The following is a 17,152-nucleotide window of genomic DNA, read 5'->3' on the forward strand; positions in this document are numbered from 1 at the left end:
GGGAAAGCCCCTAAGATCAAGAACACGACAGGGATGTCCACTCTCACCACTGCTATTCAACATAGTACTGGAAGTCCTAGCCTCAGCAATCAGACAACAAAAAGAAATAAAAGGCATACAAATTGGCAAAGAAGAAGTCAAACTCTCCCTCTTCGCAGATGACATGATACTCTACATAGAAAACCCAAAAGACTCCACCCCAAGATTGCCAGAACTCATCCAGCATTTCGGCAGTGTGGCAGGATACAAAATCAATGCCCAGAAATCAATGGCATTTCTGTACACTAACAATGAGACTGAAGAAAGAGAAATTAAGGAGTCAATCCCATTTACAATTGCACCCAAAAGCAGAAGATACCTAGGAATAAACCTAACCAAGGAGGTAAAGGATCTATACCCTAAAAACTACAGAACACTTCTGAAAGAAACTGAGGAAGACACAAAGAGATGGAAAAATATTCCATGCTCATGGGTTGGAAGAATTAATATTGTGAAAATGTCAATGTTACCCAGGGCAATTTACACATTTAATGCAATCCCTATCATAATACCATGGACTTTCTTCAAATAGTTGGAACAAATCATCTTAAGATTTGTGTGGAATCAGAAAAGCCCGGAATAGCCAGGGGAATTTTAAAAAAGAGAACCATATCTGGGGGCATCACAATGCCAGATTTCAGGTTGTACTACAAAGCTGTGGTCATCAAGACAGTGTGGTACTGGCACAAAAGTAGACACATAGATCAATGGAACAGAATAGAGAATCCAGAAGTGGACCGTCAACTTTATGGTCAACTAATACTCGACAAAGGAGGGAAGACTATCCACTGGAAAAAAGACAATCTCTTCAATAAATGGTGCTGGAAATTGAATTCAAATTTAAAAAAAATTTTTTTTAAAGAACGAAAATGAAGCATAAAGGTCTCTCACTTTTCCCTATAGGGAGTCTGCAGTTACTTACCAGGGTGACCCTGCATTAGACAAAGGAAAATATACAGATTTAAAAGGCCAGTTTGGAAACTTATAGAAGTCATCTAATAAATAGAGTTTAGTCCAAATCCATGTCATAGTGGGTAGTTTATCCGCAAATTAATTCTGTGTTTATTTCTACTGGTCTTGAATATGTAGCTGGAGGAAATATTCTTTTACATAACTGCACATTGGTTCTTATGGAATGGGAGCTACTATGGTACAAAGGACTAAGTTAAGTCCCTGAAAGTATTTCTTGATAGCAAAATCATAAACAAAAACCAATACTGCAACTCTGGGAAAAAAATTGCAGGGATTGGAGCCATTTCCATTTAACTTACCTAATGTCAAGGTCACTCTAGGTCTTGTGGAACGAGTATAGATTACCACAAAGTTAATCAGGAAGTTATAAAAAATTGTAGCATCTGTGGAAGATTGGATATCTTTGCTTTAGCAAATCAACATAGTCCCTTCCCTGGAAAATAAGATTTTCTTCATGTAAATCAGCAAGAATTATCAAAAATAGTACAATTTAACTTGACATGTAAAGCAGTATATCTGTGTTGTCTTTCCTCAGAGCTATCTCAACTCTTCTGCTGTCAATCATCATATAATCCATAGGAACTTTGATCATATAGAAATCTCACAGTACATCATGCTGGCCCACTAAATTAATGACATCAGGCCAGACAAAATTGTGAATATCTTATGCCCTCATAAAATATTTGCATGACAACAGGTAGGAGATAAGATCCATGAAATTTCAGGGACCTATCATACCAAGGAAGAAGTGCAACATTCATTCATTCTCTTCTAAAGTGAAAAAAGTTACTATATCTTAAACGGTTACCTGTGAGAAAGAGGCACTGCAATTGCTGAGCCACTTTGGATTTGGAATGAAAAATACACCACATTTGGTTCTGTTGCTCCAACCTTTTCCCCCATTAGTCCATATGATGTCTCAACGCTGTATAGCAAATCCATGCTGCAGTAAAAGCCACTCTACCATTTGGGTTTTAAGAACAAATTCCAATGTTCCATGAGTCAGGGCAAAATAGGGATTCTGGACAGACCTTCCGAAAAGCCCAATGAGTAAGTAACACAAAAAGTCTTAGTGCAAAGTCCCATCCTCCAATATTTTCAAGAAATAAATCCCAGATTGTTAATGGGCCCTGGGGAAAGCATATATGGAGGAACCTCCCAGAATGGTCACAGGAGTTGGGAATATTTGTGAGCATGTGGGTGTCAGCCAGCTTCTTTCCTTAGCTACTCCAAGAGTTACTCAGTGGGCCTGTGTATAAATTGCCAGTGGGGCTGGCAATGGAGGCTATGCATAGGCTTAGTCATATAGATTTTTCCTTACCATACCGATCTGCCTATGACTAAAAATGAGTGTCTTAACTGTCAAAACTAAAGGTTCACATGGAGCCCCAACTATCTGTCATCCCCTGAATCCTCAATCTATCTTCCTGGTTTATGCCATTGATCCCCTTCCAACATAAAAACTGTCATCACTATAACAGGACATATTCTGCACATGGATTTGCCATCCCTCTTTGCTATGCTTCTGTATAATTGTCTGAGGATTTCAGGAATGCCTCATTCACCATCACGGTATTCCACATAGTATCATCTCAAATTCATTTCAACATAACAAAATGTGACAATGACTCTATGTCCATAAAAGGTATTATTCTTTCCATGTACCATAATATCTAGAAGTAGGTAACCTGATAGAGTATTTGGATAACCTACTGAGAAATGTTATCTCATCAGCTTGTATATAACATTCTATGGGTATTATATATCATGTATTATATGCTTTCTATATCTAGTTACTTTTTTCCCAAAGATAGAATCCATGGGCTCAGGAACCAAGGAGAAGAGATGAGTGTAAACTACTTCAGTTTTTCTTTACATTCCCTACAACCTTAAACTCTGCTACTTCTGAGGTCTTAATTCCTTTTTGAAAGATAAGTGTGTTCACCAGAAGACACAACAATGGTTATTACTTCACCTGGTCTGATGGGACTTCATTCCATGATGCCATTGAATTGAGAATTAGTTAAGAATATCAATTTCTTATACAAGGCAAATAATCCCAGTTATTAAGGGAAGTAGGCTGGTTACTACACAATGATGATAAGAAACACAATGTTTGAAACCCATGCAATTCTCTGGGTAACTCTTAGTACTGCCACGTTTGACAGTGTTATTTAAAAACTATGACAGGGGCACCTGGGTGGCCCAGTGGTTGAGCATGTGCCTTTGCTCAGGTTGTAATCCTGGGGTCCTGGGATCAAGTCCCACATCAGGCCCCTGCAGGGAGCTTGTTTCTTCTCTCTCTGCCTGTGTCTCTGCCTCTCTCTGTGTGTCTCTCATAAATAAAGAAATAAAATATTAAAAAAAAAACTATGACAGTCCAAAAAGGCTTCATAACCTTTAGAAACAAAAATTTGGTACAACTCACCAGATAGTGGTTGAAAGCAAAAGTAACATAAACTGGGTCATAAAGTAATGTGATTGAAATCAGTAACAGCAGTGGCATTATAACCCATTACAGGAATGAAGACTATGGCTGTTACGGATATTTTTATGTATATATTAACCAATTATTTTCTATTTCATTTGTAGACCATCAGACCCTGAGATGTTACTCAGACTAGATGAAAAGGATGGTGTATTACCTGAAGTAATGGACTTGGGATTGGTATATAACTGACAGGACATGTGGTCCCCTTGCTGGAGAGAGGTGGGAAGTTGCCTATTATAAACTGAAAGCCTGAATTTTCTATGAGATGGAAACATTCACAGAAGGAGAGAATGGAGGTAGACTCTAGTAAGGATTACTGGTGCCAACCCCAAGCCTATTGGTCTCTGAATACCTTTGTTGCCCTTCCCTAATCTAGTCAGTTTGTGGTGAGGTAGAGAGAGTGATATGAGGTGATGACGACCCTGCAGGCTGCATTTTCCTGGTTCCCATATCCACAGAATATTGGAGGAGAGAATGAAGGGATAGGTGGGCTAGTCCCATTCTGCTTTAGGTGGCACCTCAGGCAGTAGCAGTGGAAAGCTGCTCCAGTTTCTGCAAGACCAGTCTGTTATGCTGACTGCAGTTTCTTCCAGATGACCCTACTCCTTGAGTTCTACTAACACCAACTTCTTTTATCTCAAGTCTAGGGATGTTAGCATCTTCATACTGTTACTGATCTCAGGGTTTCCTCAATATCTCCTATTTGAATTCACAGCCTTTTTATCACTTGTGTCACCAATGCTCTGCATTAAATAGCTTTCATTGTAAATACTTAGTTATTTCTATTTTCCTAGTTAGATCTTCTCTGACACAGAGTGATCACTGACTTCATAAAAGTTCAGATATCAGTTTACCTCACTGTCATGAATATGCTTGCCTTTATAAGTGTTATACTTCTGATCAGAACATCCATATTTATTTCTCTCATTTAGGACTTTCAACCTCAACACTGTTGACATTTTGGTGTAGATGATTCTTTATTGTGGGAGACTATCCTGTGCATTGTACAATATCTAGCAACATCCTTGACCTCTACTTACTAGATGCCAGTAACACCTCCCTGGTGTTGTGATCACCAAAAATGTCTCCAGACATTGCCAAGTGTCCTCTGGGTGGGGGGCAAAATTGCCTCATGTTGAGAACAGCTCTAGTTGAAAAGCTGATGAAAAACACTGCAATTATTTCTTTTTCTTCTTTTAAGCAATGATTTGCATTTGGACTAATCCCTGCCTATTGTGTTTTAGTGTGGTTATTACATAATTCAGTAGACATGGCTGTAGCCAGTCATTTTTATTTTTCAGTCTGTACCTTCAGTCACATGGCAATACCAAGAGTCCATCCTATAGGATGAAAGGTGCATTATAACCCCACAAAGACGTCCTGAGGTATTCTAAACTATACTGCCATTTGCCATATTCATTCATTCAACCCATATTTATTGATTATTTATAGGGTATTAGGCTCCTTTCTAAGTACATGGATATGCAATTTAAGAAGTACAGAAGTAATGCTTCCAGTATATTATAGCTGGGCATAACATCACATCCAGAGCTGTGTAAGAAAAGACTATGCTCTTCTGGGAATGAGAGGATGCTTTTCTCAAGTCTTGCTTTAATTAATGGAGACTTTCTCTTACAAAGATACGTCATTATAGGTTGAACCAACCATCAGAAAGGTAGGATGTACTTGGGGCCCATATTTGGCCACAGAGTGCATGACTGAGCAACATGTTAATGCCAATGTGGATTAGCAACCACGCAGTCATGATTGCATGAAAACCACGTGAATGTAGCAGTGCAAATCAAGCCACATGACTCCCTTTGCTTTCACTTCCTTACTCAAAATAGTGCTTTTTAATTTTCCTCTTCTCTTTTTCTATGAAGGTATGCAGAGATTCTATTTAGAATCTCATTAACATCAGTTACCTTATCTCTACTTAACAGTTCTCTTTATTCATTTATCATTTTTATAATTTTGAAATTTATAACACCTCTTCTAAAATTGTTCTAAATTAGGTGGAATTTGACATGTTATACAGCCATGCCTTGAATAGTCATGATATTCCTTTCAGTTTTAAGTAACAGGAATCCTTGGTATACTGTGCAGTTTCTGTCTACTTGTCTTTTATTCTTTTGTCCTTGTTCCCCATATATTTATTCATGATGGTCAGGTTTTGCAATGTACATTACTGACTAAACCCTCTATAGCTGACTACAATCTGGTTTTTTTTTTTTGTTTGTTTGTTTGTGTCTTTTTTACAATCTGTTTTGATAATGGTGCAGTGAAAGTGGTGGTGGAGAAAATGAAGAAGCTTCTATGGTCATGTAGCTACTTAATAAATGTAGTAGAATTATCATCAGAGTTATTACAACATCTAGATGTATATTTGGTGGCACCTGAACAAGCTTGTGACTATGCATTGAAAATGGGAAAGCATCAATAGTCAGAATTACTTGCCAGTGAGGATTGCCTTAGCCAAAGTTGTTCCTTTAAGGGATGGTTGTGTTTCCTTCTGGTGAGCGTCCACCCTGTAAGGATCCCAGGAATAGCTAGGATCTAGCTAGCTGATTTCCCAATCCCTTCACAAAAGTGAAACAAGTGCAGTTAAAATAAGTACACCCCACATATGTCTCCAGTGGTTGCCTCACATGTTCTTCACACTCTTGATCTCCCTACACCTGCTCCTTCCCTATCATCCTCCTGACTGCTTTCTTCACATTCTTATTCCTCAGCGTGTAGATCAGAGGGTTGAGTGTGGGTGCAAGGATCATGTACAGCACTGCCAGTGCTTTGCTTTGGTCCTGGGAGTAGTTGTCCTTGGGCTGCAGATACAAAAACATAATGGTCCCATAGAAGAGTGAGACTACCATTAGGTGGGAGGCACAGGTCCCAAAGGCCTTTTTCCTTCCCTCTGCTGAGCGCATTTTTACTACTGCCCTGGTGATGCATACGTAAGTGGTCAGGATGATGGAGACAGGCATGCCTAGGATGATTAGCCGGGCAATAAACATTTTAGATTCTGTTGGGCCAGTATCCACACAGGAGAGTTTAATGATGATCAACAATTCACAAAAGAAATGGTCCACACGCCGGTTTCCACATCGAGGCAGCACGATGGCCATTGAGGACTGTAAAAAGGAGTTGGCAAAACCAAAGGACCAGGAAGCTGCTGCCAGGAGGTGGCACAGCCTGGCGTGCATGATACAGGCATAGCGCAGAGGCCAGCAAACTGCAACATAGCGGTCAACCGCCATCACTGCAAGGAGCACACACTCAGTGGAGCCAAGTGCCAAGGCCACCCAGTACTGGACCATGCAGCCAGCATAACTGATCTTCTTGTTGCCTCCCCACATGTTCACCAGCATCTGGGGCACAATACTGGTGGTGAAGCAGAGGTCAAGCACAGAGAGGTTTCTAAGGAAGAAGTACATGGGTGTGTGAAGTCCAGTATCCAGGATAGAGAGCAGGACGATGGCCACATTGCCCACAAGAGTTACAGTGTAGAACATCAGGACAAAGAAAGAGAGGATCAGCTCTAACTCAGGCCGTTCAGAGAAGCCCACTAAGATGAAATACCCACCTGTGCTGTCATTAGCTATTTCCATCTCCTCTTCAGCCCTATCACGGCAGGAGGTAGCACACTCTCTGCAGTGGGATTTAAGAATAAGTGGGTAATTAATACATATAATGGATTTAAGGGACAGTGTGGTCCTTAGATGTGACCTAAATTTTACATTTTTGTTTCCTCTTGTCCTTTCTATCTTATTTCCCCTTGCATTTGGATGAAAACTCCTACAGGTGCATGACCTCCATAGTAATAAATGTATCACAACCAACTTCAGTTATAAACATAACCAGAATCTAAATTCACTAATTTGAAAGCATGATCTATGAATACTAAAAACTCATAATCTCATTTAACATTCAGCCTTGTCCTCTCCCCAGCTAGGACTCCTTCTAGGTGACCCCTTGGGCAGCTTCTCTCTCTCTCTCCCCCTGCCGCTTCCTTGCCAGCATGTTAAGAGTGGCCATAGGGTCCTCCACTTTGGGCCATGCATAGGAGAAAGGAAAGAGTTACAAAACAGTTCTTACTCTACCAATCTGAGCCTGAGAGGTGTTTAATAAGCTGACTCTTCTCTCATACGAAAAATATGGGTTCTTAGAAATCTCTTTACTGGGACAATGGGCCTGCAGGTTCCCAGCCTGGCCTGGTGCATCTCCTCCTGTGAAGCTTACATCACTTTTGTAGCCTCTGGAGACCCAGCATTCTCTCCCGGCATCATGCTACTAGATCCCTTTGTCCCTTTGGTGGCCCTACTGGATTAGACTTGGAGCAACCCTGAACTAGCTTTCCCTTCACTGTGGTCCTCTTCCAATACAAAGGAAGGTCCCTTTCATCATTTGTCTCAAAACCATTGCAGCAGCCAAGACTTTCTTGAATCCACTACTGTAGCAGCTATTGGCTCTTTTCTCATCTCCCAGAATTTCTGACCTGGTTCACTCTGTTCCCACCCAACTAAAATATGCATTTACTGAAATCTTCAAGTAGTTCTATTGAAGTCTCTCATCTGCATACCTATTGATGTGATGGGGGCAGGTACTTCAAAACACCTTTTCCTGTTTGAAGGAGATAGTTTTGAACTCGGATCACTGTTCATTCCAAATGAATATTTATAAATTTTCTCTATTCTCTTTTAATTTTATTTACTTATCTGAGAGAGAGAGAGAGAGAGAACAAAGGCAGGTGTGAAGGGCAAAGAGAGAGGGAGAAGCAGACTCCCTGCTGAGCAGAGAGCCCAACGCAGGGCGTGATCCCAGGACCCTGAAGTACCATGAAAGAAACCAAAATTAAATAACAAATTCACTCCATTTGAATAGAAGTTGAAGGAGAAATCAGATCGCAAGGCAAAAGGTTATTTCCATACATGTCATTAACAATTTTCACCTTGATTCTCTCCATGACTTCTCCAGTTGTCCCTCTTCTGTTAAACAGAAATACTTCATAGGATTGCCTTTTAGATACATTGCCACTGACTTCAATACATTTTGAGATATCCAGGTCTTTCACAATGTATTTTCCCCTCCACTAATCATATTAAATTAAGAAAGACTTTTTCTTAGTGATACAGTATCTTATCTCTTCATTGGTATACAAGTTATTAACTGCATTCTTCATGCCTTTAGACTGAGCATATTGAGAGAGTAAGGGCTGGGCACTGGTGTATATACAACATTCTTAGTGTCCTTATCCACCGTTTGCTTCATTAGAACTAATGGTTAAACAAATTTGATGAGCAAGCTTTTACATATGGTACAGGTGAATAATGTTTTACTAATTCATGCTTAAATTTAAAAATTCACAATGAAAATTAAAACAAGAAGATAGGGTGATAGAGGGAGGAAAATTTATTGGGAGTAATTTGGGATTGTACAGAAGCAAGGGGGATGGATACAAAGATGTAATGGGAGAACCCATTTATAAGTGAAAAATTGGGTTCTCAGACACCCTGGGGACAGAGCTCAGACATGTGATAGTGGAAAAACAGTTTTTCTTTTGTTCATTATTAAATCTCCATTAATTGTCAAATGTCTGGCAAGTGACAAGTGTATAGTCAGTTAATATCTGTCCAAAGATCTAAAGTGTGTGATCTTTGAACCAAAACTGGAAACTCATATTTTGTTTGACTTACATAAATCTTTTAAAATTGGGGGATTTTATTTTTTAATTATAATTTCTAGTATCTCATTTAAAAATCAGTGACAATAGCACAACCCAATATTCATCTAAGATACTAATTTGCTGGAGGTGAATTTTAAGCAGACATTCCTCTCCAGTTCCCAGTTTTCACTACTGTCCATCTCCCTGTCCCACTGTGCCTCATACCCACCTTACCCTATCTACTGTCTGTGGCCATTTGAGACTGAATTCCATACATACACTGCCTAAACCAAGGTCTTGTCATCATGTGGTTCTATGACTTTATCAACTGCAGGCCCTTCGAAGGCTGCAGGTTTCTATGCTTTTGATTATAAATTATTCCATGTTCTTCCTGGAAGCGGGCCTGGCATATATTTTATATCTCAATAATATGAATTTGGCAAACATAAACATGGGACAAACCCTATATACAGGTGGAGAAAACTCCATTCTTCATTTATTTTGACCACTCTGAAGTCTTTAAATATTATAAGAGCCAGTTGTAGTAAAAATAATCTGACAGTTGCTTTTTACTTTTTTATATCGTAAAACGAACTGCCACATAGTGTGTTTCTTATAGAAAAAGGTTCAAGCCGGGCAACTTGGTGGAAGAGTAGGGTTCCCAAGTCATCTGTCCCTGCCAACTTACCTAGATAACTTTCAAATAATCCTGAAAACCTACGAATTCAGCCTGAGATTTAAAGAGAGAACAGCTGGAACGCTACAGTGAGAAGAGTTCATGCTTCTATGAAGGTAGGAAGACAGAAAAAAATAAAGAAATAAAAAAGCATCCGGGGGGAGGGACCCCCACAAGGAGCCAGGCTAAGGCCTAGCGGCGAGTGCCCCCAGGACAGGAGAGCCCAGTCCCGGAGCAGAAACTTTACCAATCTTCCCAGATGGAAAGGTGGGCAGGATCCCAGGAGGGGCAGGGATGCCCTCAGGCTCCCATGGGCACTAAGAGAGGAACTGCGTCCCAGGAGAGAGCATGCCACACACTGCAGCGGAGCTCCCTTAAGGGCTGGAGCACGCACCTGGTGGGCCCCAGGAGCACCTCAAGCAGCGGCTCAGGCGGCGGCTCCATGCGGCGGCTCCATGCGGAGGGGGCTGCGCTGCCCCTGGAGCGCGATTCCAGCGGTGCAGGCCCCGGAGCCAAGGGAGCTGGGGGATACAGCCCAAGATCCGGCCCTCCCCTTGGAAAGGCAGAGGCCAGCAGGGCCCAGGACAGCAAGGATGCTCCTGCCAGCAGGTGGCCTGGAGCTGTGCAGATCGGCGCCCCCGGTCCCTGGAGCATCCAGGCCCCTGCGGACTGGGAGTTGAGATAGTTACTGTGGGAGCTGACTCCAGAGCGGGCGAGCAGGCCACCTTCACTGTTGTTGTTCCTCCTGGTGTCACCTTGTACCTGGGACTGAGCAGGGGCCTCACAGGATAAGCAGCTCCCACTGAGCCATGCACCTGGCTGGGGGCTGGGCAGCTCCCCCAGGTGCACACACCTGAGAATCAGCACAGCAGGACCCTCCCCCAGAAGACCAGCTGGAAGGACAGGGGAAAAGCAACTTGTTAACCAAGCAGCACTGGAAAGTTCCAGGGGAAGTCGAGGGATTTACACTATATAGAATCAGAGGATACTCCCCCTTGTTTTTTGTTTTCTGTTTCTCCACCCCCCTCCCTTTTTTCTCTCTCTCTTTTTCTCCTTTTTCCAGTACAATTTGTTTTTGGCCACTCTGCACTGATCAAAATGACTAGAAGGAAAAAGTCACCACAAAAGAAAGAATCAGAAACAGTCCTCTCTCCCACAGAGTTACAAAATTTGGATTACAATTCAATGTCAGAAAGCAAATTCAGAAGCACAATTATAAAGCTACTGGTGGCTCTAGAAAAAAGCATAAAGGATTCGAGAGACTTCATGACTGCAGAATTTAGATCTAATCAAACCGAAATTAAAAATCAATTAAATGAGATGCAATCCAAAATGGAGGTCCTAACGATGAGGGTTAATGAGGTAGAAGAACGAGTGAATGACATAGAAGACAAGTTGATGGCAAGGAAGGAAGATTGGGAAAAAAGTGAAAAACAATTAAAAGATCATGAGAACAGGTTAAGGGAAATAAATGACAGCCTCAGAAGGAAAATTCTACATTTAATTGGGGCCCCAGGGGGCGCTGAAAGATATAGAGGACCAAAAAGTGTATTTGAACAAATGATAGCTGAGAACTTCCCTAACTTGGGAAGGGAAACAGGTATTCAGATCCAGGGGATAGAGAGATCCACCCCCTAAAATCAATAAAAACCGTTCAACACCTCAACATTTAATAGTGAAATTTGCAAATTCCAAAGATAAAGAGAAGATCCTTAAAGCAGCAAGAGACGAGAGATCCTTAACTTTTATGGGGAGAAGTATTAGGTTAACAGCAGACCTCTCCACAGAGACCTGGCAGGCCAGAAAGGGATGGCAGGATATATTCAGGGTCCTAAATGAGAAGAACCTGCAGCCAAAAATGCTTTATCCAGCAAGGCTCTCATTCAGAATAGAAGGAGAGATAAAGAGCTTCCAAGATAGGCAGAAACTGAAAGAATATGTGACCACCAAACCAGCTCTGCAAGACATATTAGGGAGGACACTGTAAAAGAAAGAGGAAGCCCAAGGAAACAATCCACAAAAACAGGGACTGAATAGGAATCATGATGACACTAAATTCATATCTTTCAAAAGTAATGCTGAATGTGAATGGGCTTAATGACCCCATCAAAAGCTGCAGGGTTTCAGACTGGATAAAAAAGCAAGACCCATCTATTTCCTATCTACTAAAGACTCATTTTAGACATAAGGACACCTACAGCCTGAAAATAAAAGGTAGGGGAACTATCTACCATTCAAATGGTCCTCAAAAGAAAGCAGGGGTAGCCATCCTTATATCAGATAAATTAAAGTTTATCCCAAAGACTGTAGTGAGAGATGAAGAGGGACACTATATCATACTTAAAGGATCTATCCAACAAGAGGACCTAAAAATCATGAATATTTATTCCCTGAATGTGGGAGCTGACAAGTATATCAATTAATAACTAAAGTCAAGACATACTTAGATAATAATACACTTATATAGGGAGACTTAAACGTGGTGTTTTCTACAATCAATAGATCTTCTAAGCACAACATATCCAAAGAAACAAGAGCTTTCAATGATGCACTGGACCAGATTGATTTCACAGATATTTACAGAACTTTACATCCAAACTCAACTGAATACACATTCTTCTCAAGTGTACATGGAACTTTCTCCAGAATAGACCGCATACTGGGTCACAAATCACGTCTTAACCAATACCAAAATATTGGGATTGTCCCCTTCATATTTTCAGACCATAATGCTATGAAACTTGGAACTAAACCACAAGAAGAAGTTTGGAAGAATTTCAAACATGTTTAGGTTAAAGACCATCCTGCTAAAAGATGAAAAGGTCAACCAAGAAATTAAGGAAGAATTAAAAAGATTCATGGATACTAAAGAGAATGAAGATATAACCGTTCAAAATCTTTGGGATATAGCAAAAGCAGTCCTGAAGGGGATATACATTGAAATACAAGCAGGACGCATATACAAAAGCTAACACTGCACCTAAAGGAGCTGGAGAAAAAAGAGCGAATAGATCCTACACCCAGCAGAAGAAGAGAATTAATAAAGATTTGAGCAGAACTCAATGAAATGGAGACCAGAAGAACTGTGGAACAGATCAACAAAACCAGGAGTTGGTTCTTTGAAAGAATTAATAAGATAGAAAAAACATTAGCCAGCCTTATTAAAAAGGAGAAAAGACTCAAATTAATAAAATCATGAATGACAAAGGAGAGATCATCACTAATACCAAAGAAATACAAACGATTTTAAAAACTTATTATGAGCAGCTATACGCCAATACATTAGGCAATGTAGAAGAAATAGACGCATTTCTGGAAAACCACAAACTACCAAAATTGGAACAGGAAGAAATAGAAAACCTAAACAGGCCAATAACCAGGGAGGAAATTGAAGCAGTCATCAAAAACCTCCCAAGACACAAAAGTCCAGGGCCAGATGGCTTCCCAGGGGAATTCTATCAAACGTTTAAAGAGAAACAATACCTATTCTATTAAAGCTGTTCAGAAAGATAGAAAGAGATAGAGTACTTCCAAACTTGTTCTATGAGGCCAGCATCACCTTAATTCCAAAACCAAACTAAGACCCCACCAAAAAGGAGAATTACACCAAGATCTCTGATGAACACAAATGCAAAAATTCTCAACAAGATACTAGCCACTAGGATCCAACAATACATTAAGAAGATTATTCACCATGACCAAGTGGGATTTATCCCCAGGATGCCAGACTGGTTCAACACTCCTATAACAATCAATGTGATTGATCATATCAGCAAGAGAAAAACAAGAACCATATGATCCTCTCAACAGATGCAAAGTAAGCATTTGACAAAATACAGCATCCATTCCTGATCAAAACTCTTCAGAGGAGGAGGGGCAAGATGGCAGAAGAGTAGGGTCCCCGAGTCACCTGTCCCCACCAAATTACCTAGATAACCTTCAACTCATCCTGAAAATCTACGAATTCGGCCTGAGATTTAAGAGAGAACAGCTGGAAGGCTACAGCGAGAAGAGATCACGCTTCTATCAAGGTAGGAAGACAGGGCAAAAGAAGTAAAGAAACAAAAGGCCTCCAAGGGGGAGGGGCCCCGCTAGGAGCCGGGGTGAGGCCCGGGAGAGTGTCCGCAGGACAGGAGAGCCCCGTCCCGGAGAAGCAGGAGCTGCACCAACCTTCCCGGGCGGAAAGGGGCTCGCAGGGAGTTAGAGGAGGATCCAGGAGGGCGGGGGTGCCCTCGGGCTCCCTGGGACACTAACACACCTGCGCCCCGGGGAGAGCGCCACGCCCCGCGGCCGAGCTCCCTAAGGGCTGCAGCTCCCACAGCCTTGACCCGGAGCAGGTCGGAGGGGTTAAGAGGAGGCTCCCTGGAGGGGGCTGCGGGGCTGGAGCGCGAATCCAAAGCGCAGGCCCCCGACACAGGGCACCAGGACACAGCCCACGATCCGGCCTCCCCCCGGGACAGGCAGAGGCCCGGAGGGCCCAGGATAGCAAGGACGCTCCTGCCCCGCCCCAGAGCCTCCAGGCCCTGCAGACGGAGAGCTCCGGAGTTACTGCAGGAGCTGACTCCAGGGCTGCAGAGCTGGCCCTGCCACTGCGGTAGTTCCTCCTGGGGCCTCACGGGGTAAACAACCCCCCACTGAGCCCTGCACCAGGCAGGGGGCAGAGCAGCTCCCCCAAGTGCTAACACCTGAAAATCAGCACAACAGGCCCCTCCCCCAGAAGACCAGCTAGACGGACAAGTTCCAGGGGAAGCCAAGGGACTTAAAGTATACAGAATCAGAAGATACTCTCCCGTGTTTTTTTTTTTTTCCTTTTTGATTTCTGATTGCTTCCCCCACCCTTTTTTTTCACCTTTCTTTCTATTGCTTTCTCTTTTTCTTCTTTTTTTCCTTTTTTTCGTCCTATTTTCTTTTTTCTTTTTCTCTTTTCTTTCCTTCTCTCTCTCTCTTTTTCTCCTTTTCCCAATACAACTTGTTTTTGGCCACTCTGCACTGAGCAAAATGACTAGAAGGAAAACCTCACCTCAAAAGAAAGAATCAGAAACAGTCCTCTCTCCCACAGAGTTACAAAATCTGGATTACAATTCAATGTCAGAAAGCCAATTCAAAGCACTATTATACAGCTACTGGTGGCTCTAGAAAAAAGCAAAAAGGACTCAAGAGATTTCATGACTGCAGAATTTAGATCCAATCAGGCAGAAATTAAAAATCAATTGAATGAGATGCAATCCAAACTAGAAGTCCTAACGACAAGGGTTAATGAGGTGGAAGAACGAGTGAGTGACATAGAAGACAAGTTGATGGCAAAGAGGGAAACTGAGGAAAAAAGAGACAGACAATTAAAAGACCATGAGGATAGATTAAGGGAAATAAACGACAGCCTGAGGAAAAAAACCTATGTTTAAATTGGGTTCCCAAGGGCGCCGAAAGGGACAGAGGGCCAGGATATGTATTTGAACAAATCGTAGCTGAAAACTTTCCCAATATGGGAAGGGAAACAGGCATTCAGATCCAGGAAATAGAGAGATCCCCCCCTAAAAACAATAAAAAGCGTTCAACACCTCAACATCTAATAGTTAAGCTTGCAAAAACCAAAGATAAAGAAAAGATCCTTAAAGCAGCAAGAGACAAGAAATCCCTGACTTTTATGGGGAGGAGTATTAGGGTAACAGCAGAGCTCTCCACAGAGACCTGGCAGGCCAGAAAGGGCCGGCACGATATATTTAGGGTCCTAAATGAGAAGAACATGCAACCAAGAATACTTTATCCAGCAAGGCTCTCATTCAAAATGGAAGGAGAGATAAAGAGCTTCCAAGACAGGCAGGAACTGAAAGAATATGTCACCTCCAAACCAGCTCTGCAAGAAATTTTAAGGGGGACTCTTAAAATTCCCCTTTAAGAAGAAGTTCAGTGCAACAATCCACAAAAACAAGGACTGAATAGATATCATGATGACACTAAACTCATATCTGTCAATAGTAACTCTGAACGTGAACGGGCTTAATGACCCCATCAAAAGGCGTAGGGAGTCAGACTGGATAAAAAAGCAGGACCCATCTATTTGCTGTCTACAAGAGACTCATTTTAGACAGAAGGACAGCCTGAAAATAAAAGGTTGGAGAAACATTTACCATTCAAATGGTCCTCAAAAGAAAGCAGGGGTAGCCATCCTTATATTAGATAAACTAAAATTTACCCCGAAGACTGCAGTGAGAGATGAAGAGGGACACTATATCATACTTAAAGGATCTATCCAACAAGAGGACTTAACAATCCTCAATATATATGCCCCGAATGTGGGAGCTCCCAAATATAGCAATCAATTAATAACCAAAGTGAAGAAATACTTAGATAATAATACACTTATACTTGGTGACTTCAATCGAGCGCTTTCTACACTCCATAGTTCTTCTAAACACAGCATCTTTGAAGAAATGAGAGCTTTATTTCTTTTATTTATTTTTTATTTTTTTATATTTATTTATTTATTTATGATAGGCACACAGTGAGAGAGAGGCAGAGACACAGGCAGAGGGAGAAGCAGGCTCCATGCACCGGGAGCCCGACGTGGGATTCGATCCCGGGTCTCCAGGATCGCACCCTGGGCCAAAGGCAGGCGCCAAACCGCTGCGCCACCCAGGGATCCCCGAAACGAGAGCTTTAAATGATACACTAGACCAGATGGAATTCACAGATATCTACAGAACTTTACATCCAAACTCAACTGAATACACATTCTTCTCAAGTGCACATGGAACTTTCTCCAGAATAGACCACATACTGAGTCACAAATACGTCTTAACCAATACCAAAAGATTGGGATCATCTCCTGCATATTCTCAGACCATAATGCCTTAAAATTAGAACTAAATCACAACAAGTAGTTTGGAAGGACTTCAAACACGTGGAGGTTAAGTACCATCCTGCTAAAAGATGAAAGGGTAAACCAGGAAATTAAGGAAGAATTAAAAAGATTCATGGAAACTAATGAGAATGAAGATACAACCGTTCAAAATCTTTGGGATGCAGCAAAAGCAGTCCTGAGGGGGAAATACATCGCAATACAAGCATCCAATCAAAAACTGGAAAGAACTCAAAAACAAAAGCTAACCTTACACATAAAGCAGCTAGAGAAAAAACAGCAAATAGATCCTACACCCAGCAGAAGAAGAGAGTTAGTAAAGATTTCAGCAGAACTCAACGAAATAGAGACCAGAGAACTGTGGAACAGATCAACAAAACCAGGAGTTGGTTCTTTGAAAGAATTAATAAGATAGATAAACCATTAGCCAGCCTTATAAAAAGAAGAGAGGGAAGA

At 41.6% G+C, this 17,152-nt stretch overlaps 1 protein-coding gene across 2 annotated transcripts in view; it reads right to left on the bottom strand.

The window, feature by feature from the left end:
- Positions 1-6,174: 6,174 nt before the first annotated feature.
- OR2Y1 (olfactory receptor family 2 subfamily Y member 1) overlaps positions 6,175-17,152 on the bottom strand; it is a 68,114-nt gene continuing 57,136 nt past the window's right edge. For both annotated transcript variants that reach the window (XM_077911079.1, XM_077911078.1), the window contains exon 2: positions 6,175-7,147. In XM_077911079.1, the coding sequence (XP_077767205.1) occupies positions 6,175-7,107 (933 nt within the window). In that variant the 5' untranslated portion in view covers positions 7,108-7,147. The remainder of the gene's footprint in view (positions 7,148-17,152) is intronic.

This window comes from Canis aureus, chromosome 10 (genome assembly GCF_053574225.1).
Source record: "Canis aureus isolate CA01 chromosome 10, VMU_Caureus_v.1.0, whole genome shotgun sequence".
Classification (NCBI taxonomy): domain Eukaryota; kingdom Metazoa; phylum Chordata; class Mammalia; order Carnivora; family Canidae; genus Canis; species Canis aureus.